Source organism: Rana temporaria, chromosome 7 (genome assembly GCF_905171775.1).
Source record: "Rana temporaria chromosome 7, aRanTem1.1, whole genome shotgun sequence".
NCBI lineage: Eukaryota > Metazoa > Chordata > Amphibia > Anura > Ranidae > Rana > Rana temporaria.
In genome coordinates this window covers 73,057,596-73,084,701 of record NC_053495.1, presented here as the reverse complement: position 1 = coordinate 73,084,701, position 27,106 = coordinate 73,057,596, and the positions used below count along the sequence as shown (strand labels likewise).

Here is a 27,106-nt window from a genome sequence, read left to right as displayed (position 1 = left end):
TAATATCCTCAAATCTTCTGAAAGGGGTGCTCCACCTAGGTGTAGAATTTCACTTTGAACTCCATCTTATTTCCAGAACTCTCTTTAGGGTACTTTCACACTGAAGGCACTTTACAGGCGTTTTAGCTCTAAAAATAGTGCCTGTAAATTGCCTCTTATGCCACTCCAGTGTTTAAGCCTGAGTGCTTTCACACTGTGCTTTCACCATTGAAATGAATGCAGCACGGGCGGTTATAACCCGATGGGAAATCGCCGCCAAAACCAGCATTGCGTTACCGCTACCACCCCAGTGTGAAAGTACCCTTAAGTATTAGATGTGCAAACAATAGGGTGAGAGCACATCTAATACCTACAGAGAGTAATGGAAATATGGAGTTCAAAGTGAACAGTGCCATTACCTGGAGGGATTGGCATTTAGAGGGTTAAAGCAGGCAGGAAATGTAATTTCAACTCACTGCCCGTCAAATGCCTCTGAAAAGTGACCTGAGCATGGATCACTTTTTAGAGAAGCAGCATTGCTTGCTGCAAGTGAATAAAAGCCTTTGGGCCCACACTGGTGTGCTGTAGTTTGGCTGCAGTACAGGTGTACTGGTGGGTTTTCTTAACCGCAGTGCCTCAGACTTTTAGGTTGCACACTTTTGCTACATTTTCTGAAAGTGCACCAAAGATGCAGCCTGCTACCCTACACCTAAAGGGGCCTACCACTAACTGCCCTGACACTTTTTACAGTCACAAATGACACTGCATGCAGTGATCAGTAAATAAATGACCACTGCAATCAGTGACACTCTGACTGGGGGTGCAGGTGGTGATTGGGGGGTGATTTGTGTGCCTACGTGTACTGGTGTCAGTGTACTTACTTGATGTCTTCTCTCCTTGGCGCTCCGGACGAAAAGACCGCCGCAAGGACATTACTTCCTCTGCTTCTGTTTACATTTACAAAAGCAGAGGAAGCTTCTCATTCGCCAGGAGCGATCGTGAGGGGGTAGCCACGAATCAATGGCCACCCCCTCATCGCGGATCGCTCCTGGATGGATACTGACTGCCGCCTCAATCAAGCTCCCACCCACTGGGAGGTAGGGACGTATATATACGTCCATATGCCTGCCCGTGCCATTCTGTCAACGTATATCGTCGTGCGGCGGTCAGCTACTGGTTAAGCTACCTTCTAGGGTTTCCATTTCCCAGACATGCTCAAACAGCTTATGGTAGCCTTAAACTGTAATTTAACAGGATAGTTGATCCGGAAGAACAGATTTAGGTATTTCTCTTATTTTCAAGTTGTTCCTCCTGAATCTGTCCTCCAAGTCCACGAGATTTACCTTAAAGCGGAGGTTCACCCAAAAACACACCTTTGTACCATCCAAACTAGCATACTAGCATCAGCTACAGTATGCCTTTTTTTTTGTGCTGTACTTACGGTTTAATCCGTAAGTTTAGTTTCAGACACCCGCGGGGAATGGGCGTTCCTATGAAGAGTGGAACATTGTTGACGGACGGCTATGGCGCGTCACATGTTCTGAAAATAGCCAGAATAGGACTCCGCTCTTCACGGCGCTATACGGCGCCTGCGCACAGACTAGGAGCTGACTGCGCAGGTGCCGTATATGTCCGCGTCCTATTTCGGCTTTTTTCGGAAGGCATGACGCGTCATAGCTGGACGTCAATCATGTACCCGTCTTCATAGAACGCCCAATTTCCCGGCCGGAGTCTGAAACGAAAGTTACGGATTATTAAACCGTAAGTACACCGCAAAAAAAAAAAAAAAAACGCCATACTGTAGCTGACGCTAGTATGCTAGTTTGCGTGGTAGATAAAGAATTTTTTTTTTTTAGGGTGAACCCCCGCTTTAAAGTGGAGGTTCCCCTGAAATATTTTTTTTAAAAGCCAACAGCTACAAATACAGCAGCTGCTGACTTTTAAAAATGGACACTTATCTGTCCAGGTTGCCCGCGACTTTCGGCAGCCGAAGCCGAGCAGTAGCTCTTGGCTTCCCCCATCCTCGGTGAGGGGAATCGGGAAGTGAAGCGCTGCGGCTTCACTGCCCGGTTTCCTACTGCGCATGCGCGAGTCACACTGCGCCGGTCCTCACCGGTCCCCGCTGTGTTCTGGGAGCGTGTGTTTCCCAGAACACAACAGGGGGGTGACACGGAGGGGCGGGACTCCGCGGGAAGTCTATACCAGGAAGTGGTGCAAATACCTGTTTATACAGGTATCTGCACCCCTCCCCCCTGAAAGGTGTCAAATGTGACACCAGAGGCGGGGGAGGGTTCCAAAAAGCAGAGGTTCACTTTTGGGTGAACCTCCACTTTAAGTCAAGAAATATCTTCTCCCTTTTTATTACTTGAGTCTACCAAAGCGTTTGAGGAGGAGGCATATTCCTCCGTTTTTTTTCTCCACATGGTCCATCCACTCCCCTAGCTTATGCACATAATCGTTGACCCTTCTCAGGGAAGAAGTTATGTCAGCATGCAAACGAGGCCCATAGAGACACCATAATTTCTTGGGGTAATGCTGGTGGGAAATTGGCTATGGGATCTGCATGGTGGATAGACGCATCCATTGACTCACTATGGTTGCATACCTCCACTGTTGCACCTCTTGTCCTATCCAGTCAGAGGCTGCCATCTGCGGTTTGGACTGAACCAGGGTTCTTGTAGAAGGGGAGGAGGACCCGAGTTGTTTGGGTGATCACTCCGAGGTAGGCCGGTTACTTTGCTGCGATGCTGCACTCTATATACAAGGTGTCTCTCATATTATTCCTCTTGAATGCTCCCCAGTGAATCTATGAGATCTCAATCTGTTTCTCTATCTACTATCACTCACAAGGTTGCCTTTCTTGTTGCCATAGCTTTGGAAAGGCAAGTTCCTGTGTTGGGAGCCTTAAGGGACCCTTTCTTGTGCTACACATACATAAGGTTGTGGTATGCAATGTTTGAATTTATCTCTGTCACAGATCCTTTTGACAGTCTTTCATCATTTCTGAAGGTCTACATAACATTCCACTAACACCAGATGGCTTATTCAAGCCTATATTCTCTCCGGGCAAAGGTTCTACCTTTTCCTTCGAAACCACCAGATCAGTTCGTGCATCTTGCAGTTTTCAGCATCAGGCAGTAAGCTATCTGTTGGAGGTGGCCCATTTAGGACCTGTCTGCTGGAGGTGCCAGCACTGCATTCAGGCACATGCTAGCTTGAGGAAGATGTGTGTGTGAGATATATATATACCGGTGTATATATAGTACCGGGTACCTGTACTAAGACTGTACTCTGAATATTCTGAGCAATCAATAAAGGACTTTAAAACAAGCCCTATGCTTCTCTGTAGCTATAGTTTTTGTGGGGAAATTATTTTTTTAAAGTTCACAACAGACGCCCAGGAATCCCAGCATTTTTATTCTAATGTAAACAAACAGTAGATGTTTCAAAGCTGTTAGAACCTGACTAGGGGGGGGGCGGAGCTTGGCGAGGACCGGAATGGCCGCATGAGAGGAGAGCTCCAGCAACAACGGGGATACAGCGCCTAACTACAGCCAACTCAGCGGCGATTAAAACTCACTGACCGGGCGTCCGGGTCCCGCTGACCTCCCACGGGATGCCGAACAAACGAAAAGGCCTCCAGAGGCCCCAAAAACTGACGGAGTACTTTGCATGGGAGCAGAGGCAAGATGGCGCCGGGCCTCTCGGACCATCCGCAGCCAGCACTCCACAGGCGGCTCAATCCAACGCCAAAGCAGCTAAAAGGAACTCACCTTCAGCCAGAAAACAATCTCCTGTGTCCTCCTCTGCCTCGGGAGTCCGGAAAAGTCGCGGCCTAAGCTGGATGGCACGGATCCTGCTCCGGAGGTTAGTGTGGGCCTAGACTCTGGGGATGACACTAGGGAACTCCATGAATCCATAGACCGCTTCCCTACTACTAACCAGCCAGTGCTGGATACGACACTTAAGGACATGTTAGTCTCGCTCAGGACGTCGCTTCATGGCGATATGATGTCCTGCATGCGTAAATTTGGCAAAGACCTGCAAAATGTATCAGCCAGGGTGGACCATGTGGAGACCAAAATGGGGGGAATATGCGACACCATTAACAACCTGGTAGACGCACATGATGCTAGAGATGAGGAGATGGAAGCAGTGAGGGCCAAAATCGCAGACATTGAGGACCGTGCAAGGAGGAACAACCTTAAAATAAGGGGGGTCCCTGAGACGGTTCAGCAGTCAGACCTACAAGACCATGTTACCCTTATAATCACCTCTATCTTGCCTGATGTTTCCAAGATGGATGTTACTATAGACAGGATACACCGATTGCCCAAACCTTCCCATTTGCTTGACAATGTGCCCCGGGACGTTATACTACGCCTCCACTTCTACCACATAAAGGACCGTTTGATGAGAGCAGCCCGTAAACAAGGATCTGGTCCCTGATCAATGCAAAGATCTGCAGTTCTTTGCCGACTTGTCCCAGTACACACTGCAGAAGAGACGCAAATTTGAACACCATCTGCAAGGCCCCTACGTAACCACAATATTGCCTATAAATGGGGGTTCCCCACTAAACTTATTATCACCAATAAAGGCAAAGACTTTGTTGTTGACTCCCTCCTCCAGAGGGCTCGACCTGCTCAAATCCTGGCTCATTATCCCTGAGGGAGACACACGGGGCCCGAACAGAGAGGATCCATCACGTGTCAGGGATGAATGGCACCTAGTCGACGCAAAAAACGCCCGCTCGCACCGCTGAAGTGCCCGCTGAGATAAACACATGCATCACTTTATCTACAGCTGTAAACCCCTGTTGAGGAGCTTGTTCACCAAGCTAGACTTTTTCCCCTGATCTGATCTAGCGTTTGTACACGCTACACTCGGGTAGTCATGACCTACCTCACCCGTTTAATTATGATGTTTGTTTTGGTTCACGTTTTTTTCTCTTTCTCTTCTGTTTTTGTTTGGAGCCTATCTACCACAGCCGGCGACACCACATTTCTTCTAGACCTCGAAAAGTCACAAAGCGCACCAAGATTCCTACCGGATAAGGAAGGAGTCCCTCCATCTTACGCAAATCTCGACAACTGTAAGTGATGCACCCATTTCTATGCTTAGCAATGACTTTCTCTTCTGACCCGCCATGCCAGTCACATTTCTGACAATTAATGCCAAGGGCTTGAACCATCCGGTGAAGAGGAAATCCCTATGGAATGAGGTCATCCTTCATAAAGGTGACGTACTTTGTGCCCAAGAGACTCATTTCCACAAGCAGAAAATGCCCACCTGCAATCACCCTAAGTTCCTCACGTATTCACGGCAAGTGCACCAGCCAAGAAAGGAGGGGTGCTTACTGCGATTAGGGACACGGTTTCATTCACCAAACACAGTGAAACGGCCGACCCTCTAGGCCGATACCATATACTAGTATGCGACATTGCCTCCACTACGTACACCATAGTAAATGTGTATGCGCCCAACAACCACCAGATCCGATTTTTGGCACCAAGTCCTCAGAAAGGTCAAGCAGGTGCAAAAGGGCTATCTTCTCCTCTGTGGAGATTTCAACCTCCCTCCTGACCCGCTAGTGGACTCAACGTCCTGCTCAAACAGACATCGCCTCTCGTTGCAACCACTTTTACATACACAAGAACTCTACGACGTCTGGAGATGCCTTAATAGGTCAGAGAGGGACTTTTCTTATTTTTCACCCAGCCATCAAGTCTACACCAGGCTGGACTTATTTCTTACAGACAAGTGGCTATTACCCAAACTTTCCTGCATCTAAAATTATGACATTACGTGGTCTGACCATGCCTCGGTGACGCTGTCGGTTGCTGACTCGCCAGGCGTGAATTCATGTTTCGTCTGGCGGTCCAACTCGAGGCTGATCCAGGATGGGGACTCTAGGGCCTTGCTGCAGGAAGAACTGTCTACCTTTTTTACTAACAATGCTGACTCTGTTGCCAACCCTATGACTCTTTGGAATGCCCATAAGGCATCTATGAGGGGAGTGTTGATTAAAATGGGGGCAGGGGTGCGGAGAAGGAGGAGACAGCATATACAAGACTTGCTAACCAAAATTCACTCCCTAGAGGTTCAAAATAAGAAAGACACTTCCCCGATATTATCTACTCAACTATCGCAGCTCAGGTATGACTTGCGACTAGTTTTATTGAATAACTTTGACCTTGCAACCAAGCGCCTTAAGATGCAGTATTATGTTAGTGGCAATAAAGCCGGGAAACTATTAGCCAACCGCCTTAGAGGGATTAGATACAAGACCAAAGTGCCTTACATTTTACATCCTTTCACGGGGGAAAAGTTGTATCATCCACAGGCCATAGCAGATGCGTTTAGTTGCTATTACAACTCCCTTTATAACTTGCGAGATGACCAAACTACGACTCAACCTACCGACTCCATGATAACAAACTTCTTAGATCAGGTTAATCTCCCCCGAGTTACACCGTCCCAGTTAGCAGACCTTAACTCACCTTTTGGAATCCAAGAAATTATTACAGCCATTGACTCCCTTCCTATCAACAAGTCTCCGGGACCTGATGGGTTCACTGGGGAAATATTTTAAATCCTTTAAATTTGAATTAGCTCCCTACTTATCCAAGGTATACAATACAGCTGTCTCCTCCTCCTCCTTCCCGGCTGAGAGCTCCGTGCTCTTATCGTGGCGCTTCCAAAACCAGGGAAGGACCCAACCACCACAGAATTCAGACCGATTTCCCTTGTTGATCAGCGATCTGAAGGCTCTTGCCTCAGGCTCATCGCAAACAGTTGGTGGATCTATTGCCATCCCTGATCCTATTGATCAATCGGGATTCACGAAGGGGAGGGCAGACGGCAGATGCAACAAGACGTCTGATAAATGTATTCATGCAAGTAAATGTGACCAAAACGCTTCTCTGCTCCTCGCTTTGTGATGCAGAGGGAGGCGTTTGATAGGATCCCATTGGGAATACTTGACAAAGTTTCATACCAAATTTGGTGTTTATGGGCGAAATCCATCTGCAATTAATGGCGCTTTATACCAACTCCCTCAGCACAAGTATATATGTCCGGTATGCTATCCTCCTTCGTTCCAGTATCACTAAGGGACACGACCAGGGGTGTCCATTATCCCCGCTTATATTAACCTCCTTATGAGCCTCTGGCCTCGTACAATCGCTCGCATCCCCAGATTAAAGGTATTAGAAGCAGGGACTCAGTGCATACTATAAGCCTCTTCGCGGATGATATCATCCTGATGCTTACAGATGTAGAAAACTCTTTGGTATCAGTTCAGGAAGCACTAAAACTGTTCTCATCAGTGTCCTACTACAAGGTCAATGACACCAAGTCCTACATCCTGGGAATAGCTATTCCTCCAGAGCTTCAACGATCCTTGAGCTCGAGATTCCCATATGTGTGGAGAGAAAAGGGGGTCTCGTACTTAGGTATCACTCTCACTCCTAAATCTTCTGAATTGGCTAAAGAAAATTACTACCCCCTCTTGCAATCACTTCCCTCTAAGTTAAACAACCTGGCAAGATTTGAACTTTCTTGGTCTGGCCGCCTAGCGGCCTTCAAGATGCAAATCCTCCCACAAATCATTTACATCTTTAGAACAGTACCTATACCAGCTCCAGCCTCTTTCTTTTCTTCCTTGCAATCCCTGATCAATAAGTTTCTATGGGGAGGCAAGAGGGCCCGCTGCGCATTTAGCAAGATAATCAAGCATAGATCAGCAGGGGGGATAGGACATACGCATATTAGAGATTATCATTCTGCATCCATTCTCGCCCAGCTGAGGGGTTGGTTTCCATCCACGCCACCTAGTCTTTGGTCCATGCTAGAGAGCCATCAGGTCCCAGGGGGAAACTTACATAATTACTTAATGTCCAGTACCTCCCTCCCCCGCCCATCTCCCATGATGAGTCCGACAATTCATAGTTCAATAGCTACCTGGAGGTCACTAGTGCTGCATTCATTCCCTGAGCAGAGATCTGTACCGTTGCAGATCCCCATATCAGCATTGTCACTGCTCATTCCCAACTTGTCCCTCTCCACGTGGGACCGGGAAGGGGGGTTGAATATCGGGGATCTATATGTTGGGCCTGCTATCAAGACCTTTAGAACCCTCCAATTAGAATTAGCGATACCTTCCACCGATCACTACAAATATCTACAAATAGGCCACCTCCTGAAAACATTTCAGAAGACCTCTATCTCTCTCCCGTGGCAGATCTCCCAGTACTACATGTCCAAGTCACCAAAAGTGAAAGGCATCTCCTTATTCTACTCCCTTTTGCAAAATAAATGTGGGTTTCAAAAGAATCTCAATATGAGAGCATGGGAGAAAGATTTTAATACAGTGTACTTGGAGGACCAATGGCAATTAGCCCTCAAGGTCACATATTCATCCACTAGGAGTGCCAACCTGTGGGAGTTGTATCAAAAACTTCTGCTGCGATGGTATCTCACACCCTATCGTATTTCCAAGTTTTCCCCTGGAGGATCCTCCCTTTGTTGGAGGATGTGCGGGAACACTGGCACACTGTATCATCTGCTTTGGGCATGTCCTGGAGTTTCACAATACTGGAATTCTGTATTCAAGTTGGTACGACAAGTGACAGGTCTTGCTCTGAACCCAGGGCCGGGGATGGCATTGCTTTCCCTGGAGATGGATTCGGTGCCACACCATCTAAGCTCCTGCTGTCCCATATATTAATGGCGGCTAGACTAGCACTGGTTAGACACTGAGAGACTGTCATCTCCGGGCCTGGCCGAAACTGTGCAAATAATCCATACACAAGGACTTATGAACAAATGTTGACTCTGGTATGGGAGGCAGATCTGGCGTAGGTAATTGCTGGGAACTTTGGAATAACTGGTACAACAATTACTAATTATGTGTCCCTCCATTCCAACTGGGTACTCATTAATGGTCTATATCTGAACTACATACTCCTCACTTCGGTCTAGACGTGGCTCCTCCTTTTTCTTCTTCTTTTTCTTCCTTTCCTTTCTCTTTTCTTCTCTCTATTCTCACATCCCTTCCTCTCTTTTAGCTTCTCTCTTCGTTTGACCAATGAGCACTTATTGGTACTTTCTTAGTTATTATTGGTTAAAAATACAGGACATCCGTTAGTAAAGTGCATTATCTTTCCCTGATGGGGTGGTGACTATATACCGATGGCATACATACTCTTACATGTTTTTTCTTGTTGTGATAATCCATAGACCTGTTAGTATGTACGTATGTCGTGTAAAACGCACTGTTAAAGCTGGATGTCTCCCCCACACTGCGATGTGGAGAATCTGAATACTTGCACTTTGTCTGTATTATGTTTTAAACCCTAATAAAAATTATTGAAATTAGAACCTGACTAGGGCTCTTTTTCACACTTGTGTGACTTTGGATCCAACTTGTGAGACCCCAAGTTGCAGGGCAGTGACATGCCATGTAGCTCTATAAGAGCCGTTCCGTCCGTGCCGTCCACCAAAGAGTATAAAAGTCCTATAAAAGTCACTTCAAAGTCCAATCAAAGCCAGACTCCAAAGTTGCAACAAAACTAGCAACTTTTGAGTCGGCTAGTGTGAAGAAGCCTAAAACCTGATTTTTAAAATCTTTTTGTTCTTTGAGGCTCTTTGGAAATTTATTATTTCACAGTACAGCAGATAGAAAGAACGAATATTTGAATTATTGTATACCCCTAGTTGTGACTTGTAGTAAATTGTTTATGCACCCTACAATAAATCTGTGTTAATTCAAGATGCACAAGGACCTATTTTTAAATTTCCAAATTTTGAATTTTGTCTAATTACATTTGACCATCGTGGATTCTAGATCTGCAATACTTATGTACAGACCTTGTATAGTTATTTAGCATGACCTTAACATTTTCCACTTTTTAACATTTTTTTCTTCAGTATCTCCTCCACCTCCCTCCTCTGCCAGGAGATCCATTGATTCCTTTGTTTACCAATCTCTGCCAAGTTCCTTCCATCCTGCCATCTCTACTGCTGACAAAGATCAAGGGGATCTGGCACTCCAAAAAAGTCTCCCTAAACTTTATTCTCCTGAGCCTTGGACTACTCTTCATTCCCCAGATTGCCAAATATTCACTTCATGACAGGGTAAGGTTACTTTCTCCAAATTGTACTTGTGCTGGGAAACAGAAAATAAAAAAGATCACAAATGAAGGAAACCTAAACATGGTTTATCAAAATGATGATATGCTTATACATATTTGTCTGTGCTTGGGCTTCTTTAACCACTTGCTTACTGGGCACATATACCCCCCTCCTGCCCAGGCGAAATTTCAGCTTCCGACACTGCGTCGCTTTAACTGACAATTGCAGTGTGACGTGGCTCCCAAACAAAATTGACGTCCTTTTTTCCCCACAAATAGAGCTTTCTTTTGTTGGTATTTGATCACCTCTGCAGTTTTTATTTTTTGCGCTATAAACAAAAAAAGAGCGACAGTTTTGAAAAAAAAAAAACAATATTTTTTACTTGTTGCTATAATAAATATCTCAATTTCATAAAAAAAACGTTTTTTTCTCAGTTTAGGCCGATACGTATTCTTCTACATATTTTTGGTAAAAAAAAAAAAATCGCAATAAGCGACTGGTTCGCGCAAAAGTTATAGCGCCTACAAAATAGGGGACATAATTTTTTTTATTATTTTTTTTTTTTACTAGTAATGGCGGCGATCTGCGATTTTTATTGGCACTGCGACATTATGGCAGACACGTCGGACACTTTTGACACATTTTTTGGCACCATTCAAATTTATACAGCGGATCAGTGCTATAAATATGCACTAATTACTGTATAAATGTGACTGGCAGGGAAGGGGTTAACACTAGGGGGCGAGGAAGGGGTTAAATGTGTAGCCTAGGTAATGTTCTAACTGTAGGGGGAAGGGGACCGATCTGTGTCCCTATGTACAAGGTCAAAGCATCGGTCTCCTCTCTCCTGACAGGACGTGGATCTGTGTGTTAACCATGCCTTGTCTGTGTAACCGCCGATCGCGGGTGCCTGGTGGACATCGCGGCAGCCAGGCATGCGCATCGGCATCTCAGTGATGGGCGGGCACGCACACGCCGCCGCCGGCGGCACTCGCGCTCCCCCCAGTGGCTGAAGGCCGTATATAGACCGCCTCCCGGCAATTGGGATCCACACTGAGGCCGTTCAGAGTCGTACGGCCGGCAGGAAGTGGTTAAAGTCCAATTCTAAACAAAAAAAGATAAATAAAACACAAATTTCACTTTCTGGTGTCACCACAATTATAAGCAAAACACAATCGGTGTGATCCAGCGTAAAAGTTTTGTTTATACTGTATAGTTTCCTCTTCCAGCAGCTGACTGCAAATCCTTACAAAGGGAATTTATACTGAAAAACAAAATAAAGATGGAGCACATCCAAAAAAATTGGTGGGTGAACAGAAAAACTGAAATAGATGTACAGGTAGGTAGCCCAACCTTGACCAGTGGCCGAGAAAGCATCAATGTTTCCTGGCTGACAAGCTACTAGGAATTCACAGTTGACTTCCAAGAGGTCTTCAATAGGGATGAGCCGAACACCCCCAGTTTGGTTCGCAGCAGAATATGCAAACAGACAAAAAATTTGTTCGAACACGCAAACCCTGTTAAAGTCTATGGGACACGAACATGAAAAATCAAAAGTGCTGATTTTAAAGGCCAATATGCAAGTTATTGTCATAAAAAGTGTTTGGGGACCTGGTAGCACATTTCCCATGTTTATAACAGTCCCTGCAAAAAATTACATTTCTAAAGGAAAAAAAGTAATTTAAAAACTCGCGGCTTATAATGAATTGTCAGGTCCTGGGTCGGCAAAACAGATAAAAGTAATTGAAAAAAACATGGGTTCCCCCCAGTCCATTACCAGGCCCTTTGGGTCTGGAATGAATATTAAGGGAACCCCGAACCAAAAAACAAATGCGTGGGGGTCCCCTCAAATTTCATTACCAGGCCCTTCAGGGGAACCCCACGGCAAAAAAAAAAATGGCGTGGGTTCCTCCCAAAACTCCATACCAGACCCTTATCCGAGCACAGCAACCTGGCAGGCCGCAGGAAAAAGAGGGGGGACGAGAGAGCGGCCCCCCCTCCTGAACCATACCAAACCACATGGCCTCAACATGGGGAGGATGTCCCCATGTTGATGGGACAAGGGCCTCATCCCCACAACCCTTGCCCAGTGGTTGTGGGGGACTGCGGGGTGGGTTTATCGTAATCTGGAAGCCCCTTTAATAAAGGGACCTCCAGATCCCGCTATGTGAATTGGTAACGGGGTACATTGTAGCCCTACCTTTTCACCCAAAAAAGTGAGAAAAAACACACACAACACACACAAAGTTGGGACAAGTCCTTTAATAAAAAAATAAATAAAATTCCAGCGCGTAATCCTTCTACCAGTCGGACGATATGAACGATCCATAAAGGCTCCCGGCCAAATGATGCGCGACCCATCTGGCAGCTCTTTTAAAACCGAGGACGGGGCCACCCGTTGACGTGGACGGGTGACCCCACCCGTGACACCATGGTTAAACCGCTGAAAACCCCCATTGCGTCAGAGAAGGGCGGGGTCACCCGTCCACGTCACGGGTGGATTCGTAGAAGGATTACGGCACTGGAATTTTTTTTTTTTTAGAGGACTTGTCCCAACTTTGTGTGTGGTGTTTTTTTTTTTCCTTTTTTCTCACTTCTTTGGGTGAAATGTAGGCGTACAATGTACTATTAGCCTTTAAAATCAGCACTTTTGATTTCTCCCATAGCCTTTTAAAGGGTGTTTCCGTGGCTTTCGAATTGCCGCGAACACCCCAATATGTTCGCTATTTGGCAAACGGGCGAACAGCCAATGTTCGAATTGAACTCAGTTCGACCCAAACATAAAGCTCATCCCTAGTCTTCAACAACAGTCCCAGAGGTCGTAAATGAAAGTCTAAAGTTTATTAAAATCTGTGTCCTGAAGAAGGCGCAGAGTATACTCCAAAACATGTAGAATGTTACAGATTTTTATTAAATTTGGGACTTTTGTTTTTTCAATATAATTGAATTAAATATAATTAAATAATTTAAAATACTTAAATAAATAGAATTGTCCTTTGCGCTGCACTGTGTGGACTCCCATTACCCAACAGCATTGTTGTTGATCCATGGTACATCCAACTGTGTTATTGAAGACATCTTAGAAGTCTGTAGGCAGGTGCAGTGTATTTCCTCTACTGCAAGTGGCTCTCAACCACAGCGGCCCTGCTGCTGGAAGTCAGGAGTAGGGATGAGCTTCGATTTTAAGTCAAACTCATTTTCGACTCGAACATTGCCTGTTCACCTGTTCGGCGAACAACGAACAATTTGGGGTGTCGCGGCAAATTCGAAAAGCAGCGAAACACCCTGTTAAAGTCTATGGGAGAAATATAAAGTGCTATTTTTAAAGGCTAATATGCAAGTTATTGTCCTAAAAAGTGTCCTAAAAAGTGATTGAAAAAAAAAAGCGTGGGGATCCCCCCAAATGTAATTACCAGGCCCTTCAGGTCTGGTATGGATATTAAGGGGAACCCCGCTCTCAATTTAAAAAAAAAATTATGTGGAGTTCCCCCCAAATATCCATTCAGACCCTTCAGGTCTGGTGTGGATTTTAAGGGGAACTCCACCCCAATTTTTTTTTAAAAATGACGTGGAGTTCCCCCAAAAATCCACACCAGACCTTTATCCGAGCACGTAACCTGGCCAGCCGCAGAAAAGAGGGGGGACGGAGTGCGCCCCCCCTCTCCGAACCGTACCAGGCCACATGCCCTCAACATGGGGAGGATGTCCCCATGTTGATGGAGACAAGGGCCTCATCCCACAACCCTGGCCGTTGGTTGTGGGGGGTCTGCGGGTGGGGGGGCTTATGGAATGTGGAAGACCCTTTTAATAAAGGGGACCCCCAGATCCTGCCCCCCCTATGTGAATTGGTAATGGGGTACATTGTACCCCTACCATTTTCACAAAGGAAGTGTAAATAGTTGTAAAAAACACACACACACACCGTAGAAAAAAGTCCTTTATTAATAATAAATAAATTTAAAATCCAGCGGTGGTAATCCACTCTCGGTCCGAATCCCGCTCCAACGTCCAGCGACGGGTGATCTCCCCTCCGGTCCAGCGATGAGAAGATCATCCAGGATCCAGAACGCAGCCTGGCGAATGACGCTGCTGAAGCTGTGACATTTATTTTATAGGTGAAGTGGGGCCATGCGTCACGTGACCCCGCCCCCTCTGACGCAAGGGGGAAGCCAGGCTTCCCCAGTGACGTTGCAGAGGGTGCGTCAGAGGGGGACGGGGTCACATGACGGGTGGCCCCGCCTCACCAATAAAAGAAATGTCACAGCTTCCGCAGCGTCATTCGCCGGGCTACCTCCGGTGGAGACAGGCCCCTGGCGATGCTGCGCTCTGGATCTCGGAGATCACCCATCGCTGGATACAGACAACGTTGGAGCGGGGGAGCCGGGACCGAGTGGATTACCACTGCTGGATTTTTTATTTATTTTTTTATTAATAAAGGACTTTTTTCTACGGTGTGTGTGTGTGTGTGTTTTTTACAACTATTTACACTTCCTTCGTGAAATGGTAGGGGTACAATGTACCCCATTACCAATTCACATAGGGGGGGCCAGAATCTGGGGGTCCCCTTTGTTAAAGGGGATTTCCAGATTCTGAATAAGCCCCCCCGCCTGCAGACCCCACAACCACCGGCCAGGGTTGTGGGGATGAAGCCCTTGTCCCCATCAACATGGTGACATCCTCCCCATGTTGAGGGCATGTGGCCTGGTACGATTCAGAGAGGGGGGGCGCACTCTGTCCCCCCCTCTTTTCTACGGCCGGCCAGGTTACTTGCTCGGATAAGGGTCTGGTGTGGATTTTTGGGGGAACTCCACGCCATTTTTAAAAAAAAAATTGGGGTGGAGTTCCCCTTAAAATCCACACCAGACCTGAATGGTCTGGAATTGATATTTGGGGGGAACCCCACATAATTTTTTTTAATTGACGGCGGGGTTCCCCTTAATATCCATACCAGACCTGAAGGGCCTCGTAATTACATTTGGGGGCACCCGCACGTTTTTTTTTTAAATGAATGAATCTCTCTGATTGCCGGGAGCCGACAATTCATTATAGCCGCGAGTCCGGTTTTAAATGACTTTTTTTCTTTCAGAAATGACACTTTGTGCAGTGACAGTGCGCTAATTTCACATGCTTACTTTACAGACCCCCTAGGTACGAAATTTAAAGGAATATTTCACTTTTATTGTTTCACTCTAAGCATTATTAAATTCACTGCTCCTAGAAAAAACTGCCATTTTTAAAACTTTTTTTTTTGTATTGATACATGTCCCTGGGGCAGGACCCAGGTCCCCAAACACTTTTTAGGACAATAACTTGCATATTAGCCTTTAAAATTAGCACTTTAGATTTCAACTGTTCGAGTCCCATAGACTTTAATAGGGTTCTAAAGTTCACACGAACATTTGGTGTGTTCGCAGGTTCTGGTGCGAACCGAACAGGGGGGTGTTCGGCTCATCCCTAGTCAGGAGGAACCTGGTTCCTCTATGGTTTCCTAAGTCATGGGGGAAGCGATCTGATTGGACTGTTTCCCCATGTGACTCTGGCAGCCATTTTAGGTTAGGCAGAGCCTATTAAGATCCTGGATTCTGTGATTAGTGTGCTTAATGTGAGTGGCTAGTGCAGGGAAAGGTACCCCATTTGTTAGGGATAGTACTAGCAATAGGAAAAGGAACTTGGCATAAAATAGCCAGGCTGCATTCTGCCCTTCTCTACAGATGCTGTCATTCTGGCTGGAGCCCTCTCTGTTCATGTTGCTGTAGCCGTGAGTGCATCTGGTTGGAGAGTCTTCCCACCACAATTGTTTTGAACTGTTGCTGCATTGCTTTAATACAAGTTTATCACCGAACCTGTCTGTGTGAATTATTGTGGCTGTACCCCACTTACAAGTGCTGCCCTAAGCCTGGGCCAGGATACAGTGCTGGGGAGAGCAGTGCCCAGAGAAGCACAGTTTGCCAGGTACTGAGATGAGATGAGTTGGTCACTGTGATGTAGCAGGAACAACAGGCTGGATGAACTGTAAAGCTGGTGTGCTTGCGGAGTACCAGGTAAAGCTTGACATAGTAGCAAACTGGAAACAGAAACAAGAGCCAGGCCGGGGGTCATACATGGTAAGATCAGTTCAGAGGATGAGCTTGGATAGCCGGGGTCATACACAGGAAGATGGATCTGTAGTCGATAAGCCAAGCCAAGGTCAGACACGAAGGAGTAAGCCAGAGAGAATTCAGATGGCAACCCCCTTTAAAAAAAATATTTTTTTTTTGGGGGTCCGGAGGTCCCCAGGGGCCCGGACGTCAACCCCCACCCTTTTTTTATAAAAAAAAAAGTTTATATATATATATATACACATATATAATAATAATAATAATAATAATAATAATAATAATAATAAAAGGGTCCAGAGGTCTCCAGGGCCCCCGGATGGCAACCCCCCTTCTTTTTTATTTGTTTTTTTTATTAAAAAAATATTTTTTTTTTATATATATTTTTTTTTTTTTTATTAAAGGGCTCAGAGGTCCCCAGGGCCCCATGTGGCAACCCCCCCTTTTTTTATAAATGTTTATTTATTTTTTTGTTTGTATTTTTTATTTTTTATTAAAAGGCCCAGAGGTCCCCAGGGCCCCGGATGGCAACCTCCCTTTTTTTTAACCTATTTTTGATAAAAAAAAATTGTATAATTATTTTTCTACATGGCGATTATGAGTGGAATATCATAGCTACACTACACAAGGAACATATTTAACCTGTTTCTGTGTTGAATATCATGGATGCATATCCTATGTAATACATTTGACATGTTTCTGATAGGAATATAGGTATGATTATTTTTCTACATGGAGATTATGGGGGTAATATCATGGTTACACATTCGAAGGAACATATTTAACCTATTTCTGATAAAAATATGCATTTAATAATTTTTCTACATGGCGATTATGGGTGGAATATCATGGCTACACTAAACCTGTTTCTAAATTTTTTTGTGTATAATTATTTTCCTAGATGGGGATAATGGGTGCAATATCATGGCTGCGCATCCCAAGGGGCATATTTAACCTATTTCTGGTAAAAATATGTTCATCATTTTTTTTCTACATGGGGATTAGGTGTGGAATATCATGGCTAAACTAAGTGTTCCTAAGTCTAGGAACACATTGGACCTGTTCCTGATAAGAACATGGGCATAATTATTATTATTATTATTATGCAGGATTTATATAGCGCCAATAGTTTGCGCAGCGCTTTACAACATCAGGGAAGACAGTACAGTTACAATACAATTCAATATAGGAGGGATCAGAGGGCCCTGCTCGTTAGAATTTACAATCTAGAAGAATATTTTTTCTACATAGGGATTATGAGTGGAATATCATTGCTACACATTCCAAGGAAAATATTTAACCAATTTCTAATAGCAATATGCATATTTTTTATTTTTCCACATGGGGATTATGGGTGGAATATCATGGCTGCACATTCAAAGGAGCATATTTAACCTATATCTGATAAAAATAGATGTCAAATTACAAAAGACGGGTATCCATGAACTCCACCCATAATCCCCATGTAGAAAAATAATTACACATATTTTTATCAGAAAAAGGGTAAAAATGCTCCTTGGAATGCGTAGCCATGACCCCCCCCCCCCCATAATCCCCATGTAGAAAAAAATATATGCATATTCCTATCAGAAATAGGTTAAATATGCCCCTTGGAATGTGTAACCTTGATATTGCCCCTAATAATCCCCATGTTTAGCCATGATATTCCACCCATAATCACCATGTGGAAAAATAATTATATGCATATTCCTATCAGAAATTGGTTAAATATGTTCATTGGAATGTGTAACCATGATTTTCCCCCATAACCCCCATGTGGAAAAATAATTATACCCATATTCCTATCAGAAACGGCTCAAATGCATTAGAAAGGATGTGTATCCATGATATTGCACACATAATCCCCATGGAGGAAAATAATTATACCCATGTTCTTATCAGAAACAGGTCAACTGTGTCCCTAGGCTTGTTTAGCCTGAATATTCCACCCATAATCACCATGTAGAAAAATAAATATACATATATTTTTAATCAGAAATAAGTTAAATATGCTCCTGGGAATGTGTAGACATGATATTACACACATAATCCCAATGTAAAAAGAATTGTATGCATATTCCAATCATAAATAGGTTAAATATGTTTCTTGGAATGTGTAGCCATGATATTCTCCCCATGTAGAAAAATTATGCGCATGTTCTTACAAGACACAGGTCAACTGTGTTCCTAGGCTTGTTTAGCCATGATATTCAATCCATAATTACAATGTAGAAAAATAATTATTATACATATATTTTTAACAGAAATCGCCTAAATATTTTCCTTGGAATGTGTAGCCATGATATATCACCCATAATTCCCATGTGGAAAAATAATTATATGCATATTGCTATCAGAAATTGGTTAAATATGTTCCTTGGAATGTGTAGCCATGATATTCCGAGTGTTCTTATCAGGAACAGGTCAACTGTGTTCCTACACATGTTTAGCCATGATATTCCACCTATTATCCCCATAAAGAAAAAATATTATACCAGTGTTGAACAAGTCAGTTGTATTCCTAGGCATGTTTAGCCATGATATTTCACCCATAATCCTCACGTAGAAAAAATATTATATGCATATTTTATCAGAAATTGGTTAAATATGCTCCTTGTAATGTGTAGCCATGATATTCCACCCATAATCTCCATGTAGAAAATTAAATTATAAACATATACCATATTTTTCGCTCCATAAGACGCACTTAACCATAAGACACACCTAGGTTTTAGAGGAGCAAAACAAGAAAAAAATTATTCTGAACCAAATGGTCTCAATGTACAGTTGCAATAAAAAGTATGTGAACCCTTTTGGAATGATATACATTTTTGCACAAATTGGTCATAAAATGTGATCTGATCTTCATCTATGTCACAACAATAGACAATCGCAGTCTGCTTAAACTAATAACACACAAAGAATTACATTTTACCATGTTTTTATTGTGTATTATGTAAAAATTCACAGTGCATATGGAAAAAGTATGTGAACCCTTGGATTTAATAACTGGATTAAACCTCCTTTGGCAGCAATAACTTCAACCAAACGTTTCCTGTAGTTGCAGATCAGACGTGCACAACGGCCAGCAGTACTTCTTGACCATTCCTCTTTACAGAACTGTTTCAGTTCAGCAATATTTTTGGGATGTCTGGTGTGAATCGCTTTCTTGAGGTCATGCCACAGCATCTCAATCGGGTTGAGGTCAGGACTCTGGCTGGGCCACTCCAGAAGGCGTATTTTCTTCTGTTTAAGCCATTCTGTTGTTGATTTACTTCTGTGCTTTGGGTCGTTGTCCTGTTTCTACACCCATCTTCTGTTGAGCTTCAGCTGGTGGACAGATGGCCTTAAGTTCTCCTGCAAAATGTCTTGATAAACTTGGGAATTCATTTTTCCTTCGATGATAGTGTAACGGCTACCCACTGGTGTGAGGGTCTCAGCCGTTGGAGACGTCCTTTTCCCTGGCAAGCTGCGATATGCAAGTACCACCGGTATATCCCATCGAACGCCCTTCCAAGAAACGAGACGGGCTACGTTTGCAGAGTCAAGCAGGACTGACCTTTAATGTCACATTTTTCTTCCTTATATCTGGTTACAAAATGTACAGAAACAAATGACACTCCCCCCCCCACCCAGGGGGCCTTCAATACACACACTTTGAAAGAATGACCTTCCCTTGAGCCAATCAGCTGCTAGACGTTTCGGCTCCTCAACTTGATCAGACAATAGAATTCAATTAACCTTTTAACCACTTACCCCCCGGACCATATTGCTGCCTAAAGACCAGAGTACTTTTTGCGATTCGGGACTGCGTCGCTTTAACAGACAATTGCGCGGTCGTGCGACGTGGCTCCCAAACAAAATTGGCGTCCTTTTTTTCCCACAAATAGAGCTTTCTTTTGGTGGTATTTGATCACCTCTGCGTTTTTTATTTTTTGCGCTATAAACAAAAATAGAGCGACAATTTTGAAAAAAATGAATATTTTTTACTTTTTGCTGTAATAAATATCCCCCAAAAATATATAAAAAAACATTTTTTTTCCTCAGTTTAGGCCGATACGTATTCTTCTACATATTTTTCGTAAAAAAAATCGCAATAAGCGTTTATTGATTGGTTTGCGCAAAAGTTATAGCGTTTACAAAATAGGGGGTATTTTTATGGCATTTTTATTAATATTTTTTTTACTAGTAATGGCGGCGATCAGCGATTTTTTTTTCGGTATTGCGACATTATGGCGGACACTTCGGACATTTTTGACACATTTTTGGGACCATTGGCATTTTTATAGCGATCAGTGCTATAAAAATGCATTAGATTACTATAAAAATGCCACTGGCAGTGAAGGGGTTAACACTAGGGGGCGGGGAAGGGGTTAAGTATGCCTGGGTGTGTTCTTACTGTGGGGGGGGGTGGCCTCACTAGGGGAAACACTGATTTTCTGTTCATACAGTGTATGAACAGAAAATCAGCATTTCCCCTGCTGACAGGAACGAGAGCTGTGTGTTTACACACACAGCTCCCGTTCCCCGCTCTGTACCGAGCGATCGCGTGTGCCCGGCGGCGATCGCGCCCGCCGGGCACACGCACGGGAGTCGGGGGCGAGCGGGGAGCGCGCGCCTCCGGCGGCGTGCACGCGCCCCCTAGTGGCGGCTATACGATAGGACGTATAGCTACGGGCTCTCGCCCAGGAGAGCCGACCTGCCGCCGTATAATGACGGTGCGCGGTCGGCTACTAGTTAAAACAATTATCACTCACACATAATCCCCATCAGCATACACCTCACAGGAGGCTGTTACCTCCACAAGAGAGTTCTCATTAGCAATGCGAAGGGAACATTAGCATTCAGCAATGAAAGAGACTTGTCCAATTAACCCTTTGAGCTCAGAATACAATGTGGTACATCCAATTGTGACAAGCCATGCAGTTCCTTGTAGTCCTTCCTGCATGAAGCTTATAACTGTCTCAGCAGCATGCATATGTCCGTTACACTACTCCCCTTTTGTGGAACACTCCGGCAGACCCGGATTGATCCTTTTCGGATCAACTTGGGGATGTCCGGTCTGCTGTTAGGGTAAAAGTTCCGTTTGCCTGGACAGTCCATCGGCCTTCCCATTGGCTTACCAGGTCGGTAGCTGATGGTGACGGTGAAGAATAGAATTCAATTCTGGAACAGTCACTTGCTTTGCTCTCTCAATGGCTCCCAAAACCTGTTGCTGATGCTCTTGGGACAGATACGGCACCACCTGGATGCAAATCCCATTTAATCTTTTGACAATTTCCGCCTGTTTGTGCATTTCAATGTTCAAGCCACGGGACATCTCATAATACATGACATAGTGTCGTTGCATCTCTGATTTCTCACTGGCCAACTTGTCACATTCCCATTTTAGACTGTGATATTGTGCCGGATCTACAGTACATGTCGGGGAAAGTAGTCTTACCCGGTTCTCAGCAGCAAGCGGGTTAATTCCAGCAACGCGGGTGGTCACGGCACAAGCAGCAGCAGTTGTAGGTAAATAAGCCGAAGTCAGAGGGCCAATGTCGTTGCCCAGCACCACCTCGGCAGGTAGGTTGTCCATGATACCAACTGTGGTCTTTCCTGACCCGGCTCCCCAGTCTAAGTGCACCCGGGTGGTGGGTACGCGAAATACAGCACCCCCTGCGACCCGGACGGCAACTGTGCGAGTGGACACGTTCTCTGGCTTTACCAGATGTTTTTGAATCAGAGTGATAGTAGTCCCGGAATCTCTTAGGCCTTGTGCTACTTGTCCATTCACTCGTACCTCCTGACGGTGATGCTGACGGTTATCCGGAGAGGCAGCTTGTATAGGGTCTGCCTCATACCAAATTCCCAGACATTCCTCAGGGCCCCCCTCGGTCTCCAGGCAGTGGGCCGCAGAGGGACGTGATGGAGTGACCTCTGTGTTGGGTACTGTGCGTCTCCAATTGTTATTTGTAGCTCTCAAAGGGCAATAACGAGCAATATGTCCCGTGTCGCTGCAGTGATGGCACGTCACCCTAGGCGAATCCCGGGGGGTAGTTGCTAGGCCCCTGAGGACGTGGTGGGACTGGAGCCCGAAACTCTGGGCGTGGGGGTGACGGTTGGAGTACGCGGTTCTACCTTATGAGCCAGCCGTGTAGTACCCTGGCTTACTTTCCTTGTTTCCGCGTACTCATCTGCTAGTCGAGCCGCCTCGTTTAAGTTAGCGGGCCAGCGATCTCGTACCCAGTCTTGTATGTCTGCGGCCAGGTCTTGGAGAAATGTTCCATTAGGAACACCTGCAATACTTCCTCCCCGGTGTTGGCTTGCACCCTTCGACCCAAAGGGATGCCACCCTTTGTAACTGGTTGGCCCATTCCATGTGGGAGTCCACAGCCATCTTCTTGGACTCCCGGAAGCGCCGGCGGTAGGCTTCTGGCGTAACGGCGTATCGGGTTAGCAGCGCCTTTTTAACTTGCTGGTATTGTAAAATATCCTCTGGAGCGAGAGCCCGAAAGGCTTCATTGGCTTTGCCCGACAATTTCCCCGACAAATAGTGACCCATTGGTCTGGTGGTACCTGGTGTAGTGAGCACTGCCTCTCAAAGTCCGCCAAATATCCATCGATTTCCTCCTCACTTTCTACAAAAGCTTTAAATGCAGTGAACGGTATTTTCTTTCCTGTAGCAGCAGGTGGGGGGGGTAGGAACTGCAGGTGTAATGGGTGTCTCGCTCTTACCAGTTCCAGTTCTTGTCCCCTCTTCGTTTGTATCTCTTCCCTTGCTTCCCGAAACAGCTGGTTGATTAGTTCCACGGACGTTTCTGGATACAAGGATAATCTCCGCTGTACAATCCCAGTAATTACATCTTCCTCGCTGACCGGTGGCAAGGGGCTCAGTTCCTTCCATGGATCCATCCATTTCGTCCAGCTCCAGCAGTTCAGCTATCACAGCTCCTCCGTGGTCTGTTGCTGGCGCTCCTACCACGACTCTCTAATAAATCTTTCAGTGTGGATCTTTTCAGCCTGGCGTACTGCGACTCCATTCAGCACTTGCTCTTTGGATAAAAGGACCGTCCCACTGCTGCCACCAATGTAACGGCTACCCACTGGTGTGAGAGTCTCAGCCGTTGGAGACGTCCTTTTCCCTGGCAAGCTGCGATATGCAAGTACCGCCGGTATATCCCATCAAACGCCCTTCAAGAAACGAGACGGGCTACGTTTGCAGAGTCAAGCAGGACTGACCTTTAATGTCACATTTTTCTTCCTTATATCTGGTTACAAAATGTAGAGAAACAAATGACACTCCCCCCCACCCAGGGCCTTCAATACACACACTTTGAAAGAATGACCTTCCCTTGAGCCAAATAGACGTTTCGGCTCCTCAACTTGATCAGACAATAGAATTCAATTAACCTTTAAAACAATTATCACTCACACATAATCCCCATCAGCATACACCTCACAGGAGGCTGTTACCTCCACAAGAGAGTTCTCATTAGCTATGCGAAGGGAACATTAGCATTCAGCAATGAAAGAGACTTGTCCAATTAACCCTTTGAGCTCAGAATACAATGTGGTACATCCAATTGTGACAAGCCATGCAGTTCCTTGTAGTCCTTCCTGCATGAAGCTTATAACTGTCTCGGCAGCATGCATATGTCCATTACAGATAGCAATACGTCCAGGCCCTGACGCAGCCAAGCAGCCCTAAACCATGATGCCCCCACCACCATACTTCACAGTTGGGATGAGGTTTTGATGTTAGTGTGCTGTGCCTATTTTTCTCCACACATAGTGTTGTGTGTTTCTTCCAAACTACTCAACTTTGGTTTCATCTGTCCACAGAATATTTTTCCAGTACTGCTGTGGAACATCAAGGTGCTCTTGTGCAAACTGTAAACGTGCAGCAATGTTTTTTTTTGGACAGCAGTGGCTTCCTCTGTGGTATCCTCCCATGAAATCCATTCTTGTTTAGTGTTTTACGTATCAAAGATTCACTAACAGGGATGTTAGCATATGCCAGAGACTTTGTAGTCTTTAGCTGACACTCTAGGATTCTTTTTCACCTCATTGAGCAGTCTGCGCTGTGCTCTTGCAATCATCTTTACAGGATGGCCATTCCTAGGCAGAGTAGCAGCAGTGCTGAACTTTCTCCATTTATAGACAATTTGTCTTACCGTGGACTGAGTCAACAATTCTTAATCGTAGGTATTTTGAAAGCTCTTTGTGCGAGGCATCATTCACATCAGACAATGCTTCTTGTGAAAAGCAAACCCAGAACTGGTGTGTGTTTTTTATAGGGCAGGGCAGCTGTAACCAACACCTTCAATCTCATCTCATTGATTGGACTCCAGTTGGCTGACACCTCACTCCAATTAGCTCTTAGAGATGTCATTAGTCTAGGGGTTCACATACTTTTTCCACCTGCACTGTGAATGTTTACATGGTGTGTTCAATAAAAACATGGTAACATTTAATTATTTGTGTGTTATTAGTTTAAGCAGACTGTGATTGTCTATTGTTGTGACTTAGATGAAGATCAGATCACATTTTGTGACCAATTTGTGAAGAAATCCATATCATTCCAAAGGGGTTCACATATTTTTTTATTGCAACTGTAGATATGGGAAAAATGACAGTCTTGCAGATTGCGTAATGGATAACAGCCTCTTAAAAGGTTCCATGTGAAAAACGTAGTTTATTGAATAATTAATATGGTGCAAACCCAGTAAAAAAAAACAACACAAGGAGCGCTGATCCAGTATGTTGTCAATAAACCAGAAAATTTAAGTAAAAAGTATCAAATGTATCTTTTCACAAACATTATCCAGATGATAAAATGGTGAGAAGCCTGGGAATTCCAGTAACTCACGACTAGCATATCATCCTCTACAGTCCCGGGGGGTGGATGGCTGTCACCGACTCTAATCCTGTGTAGAGACAGTGAGATGTTTACGGAGGGTGTGGAGGAGGTTCCCACTCTCAAACTGTCAGATGTCAAATAAGGGGGGAGGCAGCCCAGGGGAGGCACACTCTGTTTACGATGGTCAGGGAGGAGAGGGGGGCAGTGCTCTACAGTCTGGAGTGGAGGAACAGAGCCAGACAGGTGGCTGGTGTCCAGGTCTATACAAGCAGCTGCACACAGTGGCGTCTCCAGCTTTCATATTTAGGGGGGGCACATGGGGGGATAGGGACAAAAGTAGGGGGGCCAACTATAAAATGCAATTATTTATATATCCTGGGGCCCTTTACTTCTGTTGTGGGGCCCTTTATTACTATCCCCCACAACTAGACCTTTTACATGTTTTGCAGTGAGCTCCCTTCCTAATGTATTGGGGACACTCAGGGTGGCAGAAACAAAAAGGTATGTCACCAGCACACCAGAAAAAATATAAGGGTCCAGAGCAGTGGGAGAACTACCGGGGTTGCACTTGCGACTGTGCCTTAGTGTTCTGCAACTGTGGGGTTCCCCAGTTCCCCTCCTCCTGGGGCATTTTTCAGGTGCTTTTGGGCTAAAAATAGCGTCTGTAAAGCGCCTGAAAAATGGCTCCCCTGCAGTCTCAGTGTGAGAACCTGAGAGCTTTCACACTGAGGTGATGCCGCTGGCAGGATGTTAAAAAAACTTCTGCAAGCAGCATCTTTGAAGCGGTGAAGGAGTGGGGTATACCGCTCCTAAAGCGCCCCTGCCCATTGAAATAAATGGGCAGCGCTGCCGAACTGCCTGCAACGCTTTACCGCTGACGTCTAGGGCGACCAAGTGTTCCGGATTGCCTGGGACAGTCCCACATTTTTCAGGTCTGTCCCGGACACATTCATTCCAGGACAATACAGTGTCCTGGAATGAAACTGACACAGCCACCCCCCGGGCCAATCTGATGCCCCAAAAAAGGCCGCCACATCACCGCTTTACTCACTGACAGTGGCTGGAATGCCTGGAGAACCACAATCCCGCCCCCTGCTTGTGATTGGAGAAATCATAAATCCCGCCTCTTGTGTCCAACCACTGTGCTGTGATTCATTACAGCACAAGCTGATTTTTGGGAAGGGAGGGTGTCCTGAATGGTAGTTTGGAAATGTGGTCACCCTACTGATGCCGCCCCAGTGTGAAAGCAGTCTAAGAGCCAAGACCAGCCATAGACAGTTTAAATGTCGGCTGTTTCAGTGAGAACTGGCTGAGATTTTAATGGCAGGCTGAATGTAACAAGTTGATTGATCAAATTGGGTACAACTAGCCTGCTGGAACCTCTTATGATTATCACTAGCAATTGCTATATCTGCTAGTGATAATCGCTATTTGTTGGGAGAATACAATTGCTCGGTGGAAGGGATTCACCTGTCAGCACTGACTGTGCTGATGGGGGAATCATGCAAGTTTCTTTCCTGCAATCTGTGGTTGCTGGAAAGAAATTTGCACTATTACCAACCTAACTGAAAGTGAAAGTTAGTGAATGTCTTTAACCACTTAACCCCCGGACCATATTGCTGCCCAAAGACCAGAGCACTTTTTGCGATTCGGGACTGCGTCGCTTTAACTGACATTGTGCGGTCGTGCAACGTGGCTCCCAAACAAAATTGGCATCCTTTTTTCCCATAAATAGAGCTTTCTTTTGGTGGTATTTGATCACCTCGCAACAATTTTGAAAAAAAATTATATTTTTTACTTTTTGCTGTAATAAATATCCCCAAAAATATATCAAAAAACATTTTTTTTCCTCAGTTTATGCCGATACGTATTTCTTCTACATATTTTTCGTAAAAAAAATCACAATAAGCGTTTATTGATTAGTTTGCGCAAAAGTTATAGCGTTTACAAATAGGGGGTATTTTTATGGAATTTTTTATTAATATATTTTTTTTACTAGTAAGGCGGCGATCAGCGATTTTTTCGGTACTGAGACATTATGGCGAACACT

The 27,106-nt window shown here is 45.0% G+C and overlaps 1 protein-coding gene across 1 annotated transcript in view; it reads left to right on the top strand.

Moving 5' to 3' along the window:
- The window catches only part of CACNA1I (calcium voltage-gated channel subunit alpha1 I), a 2,078,868-nt gene that overhangs the window by 2,048,348 nt on the left and 3,414 nt on the right, over window positions 1–27,106 (top strand). The window contains 2 exon segments of the mRNA XM_040359583.1: window positions 9,913–10,095; window positions 20,037–20,057. Coding sequence (XP_040215517.1) covers window positions 9,913–10,095; window positions 20,037–20,057 — 204 coding nt within the window.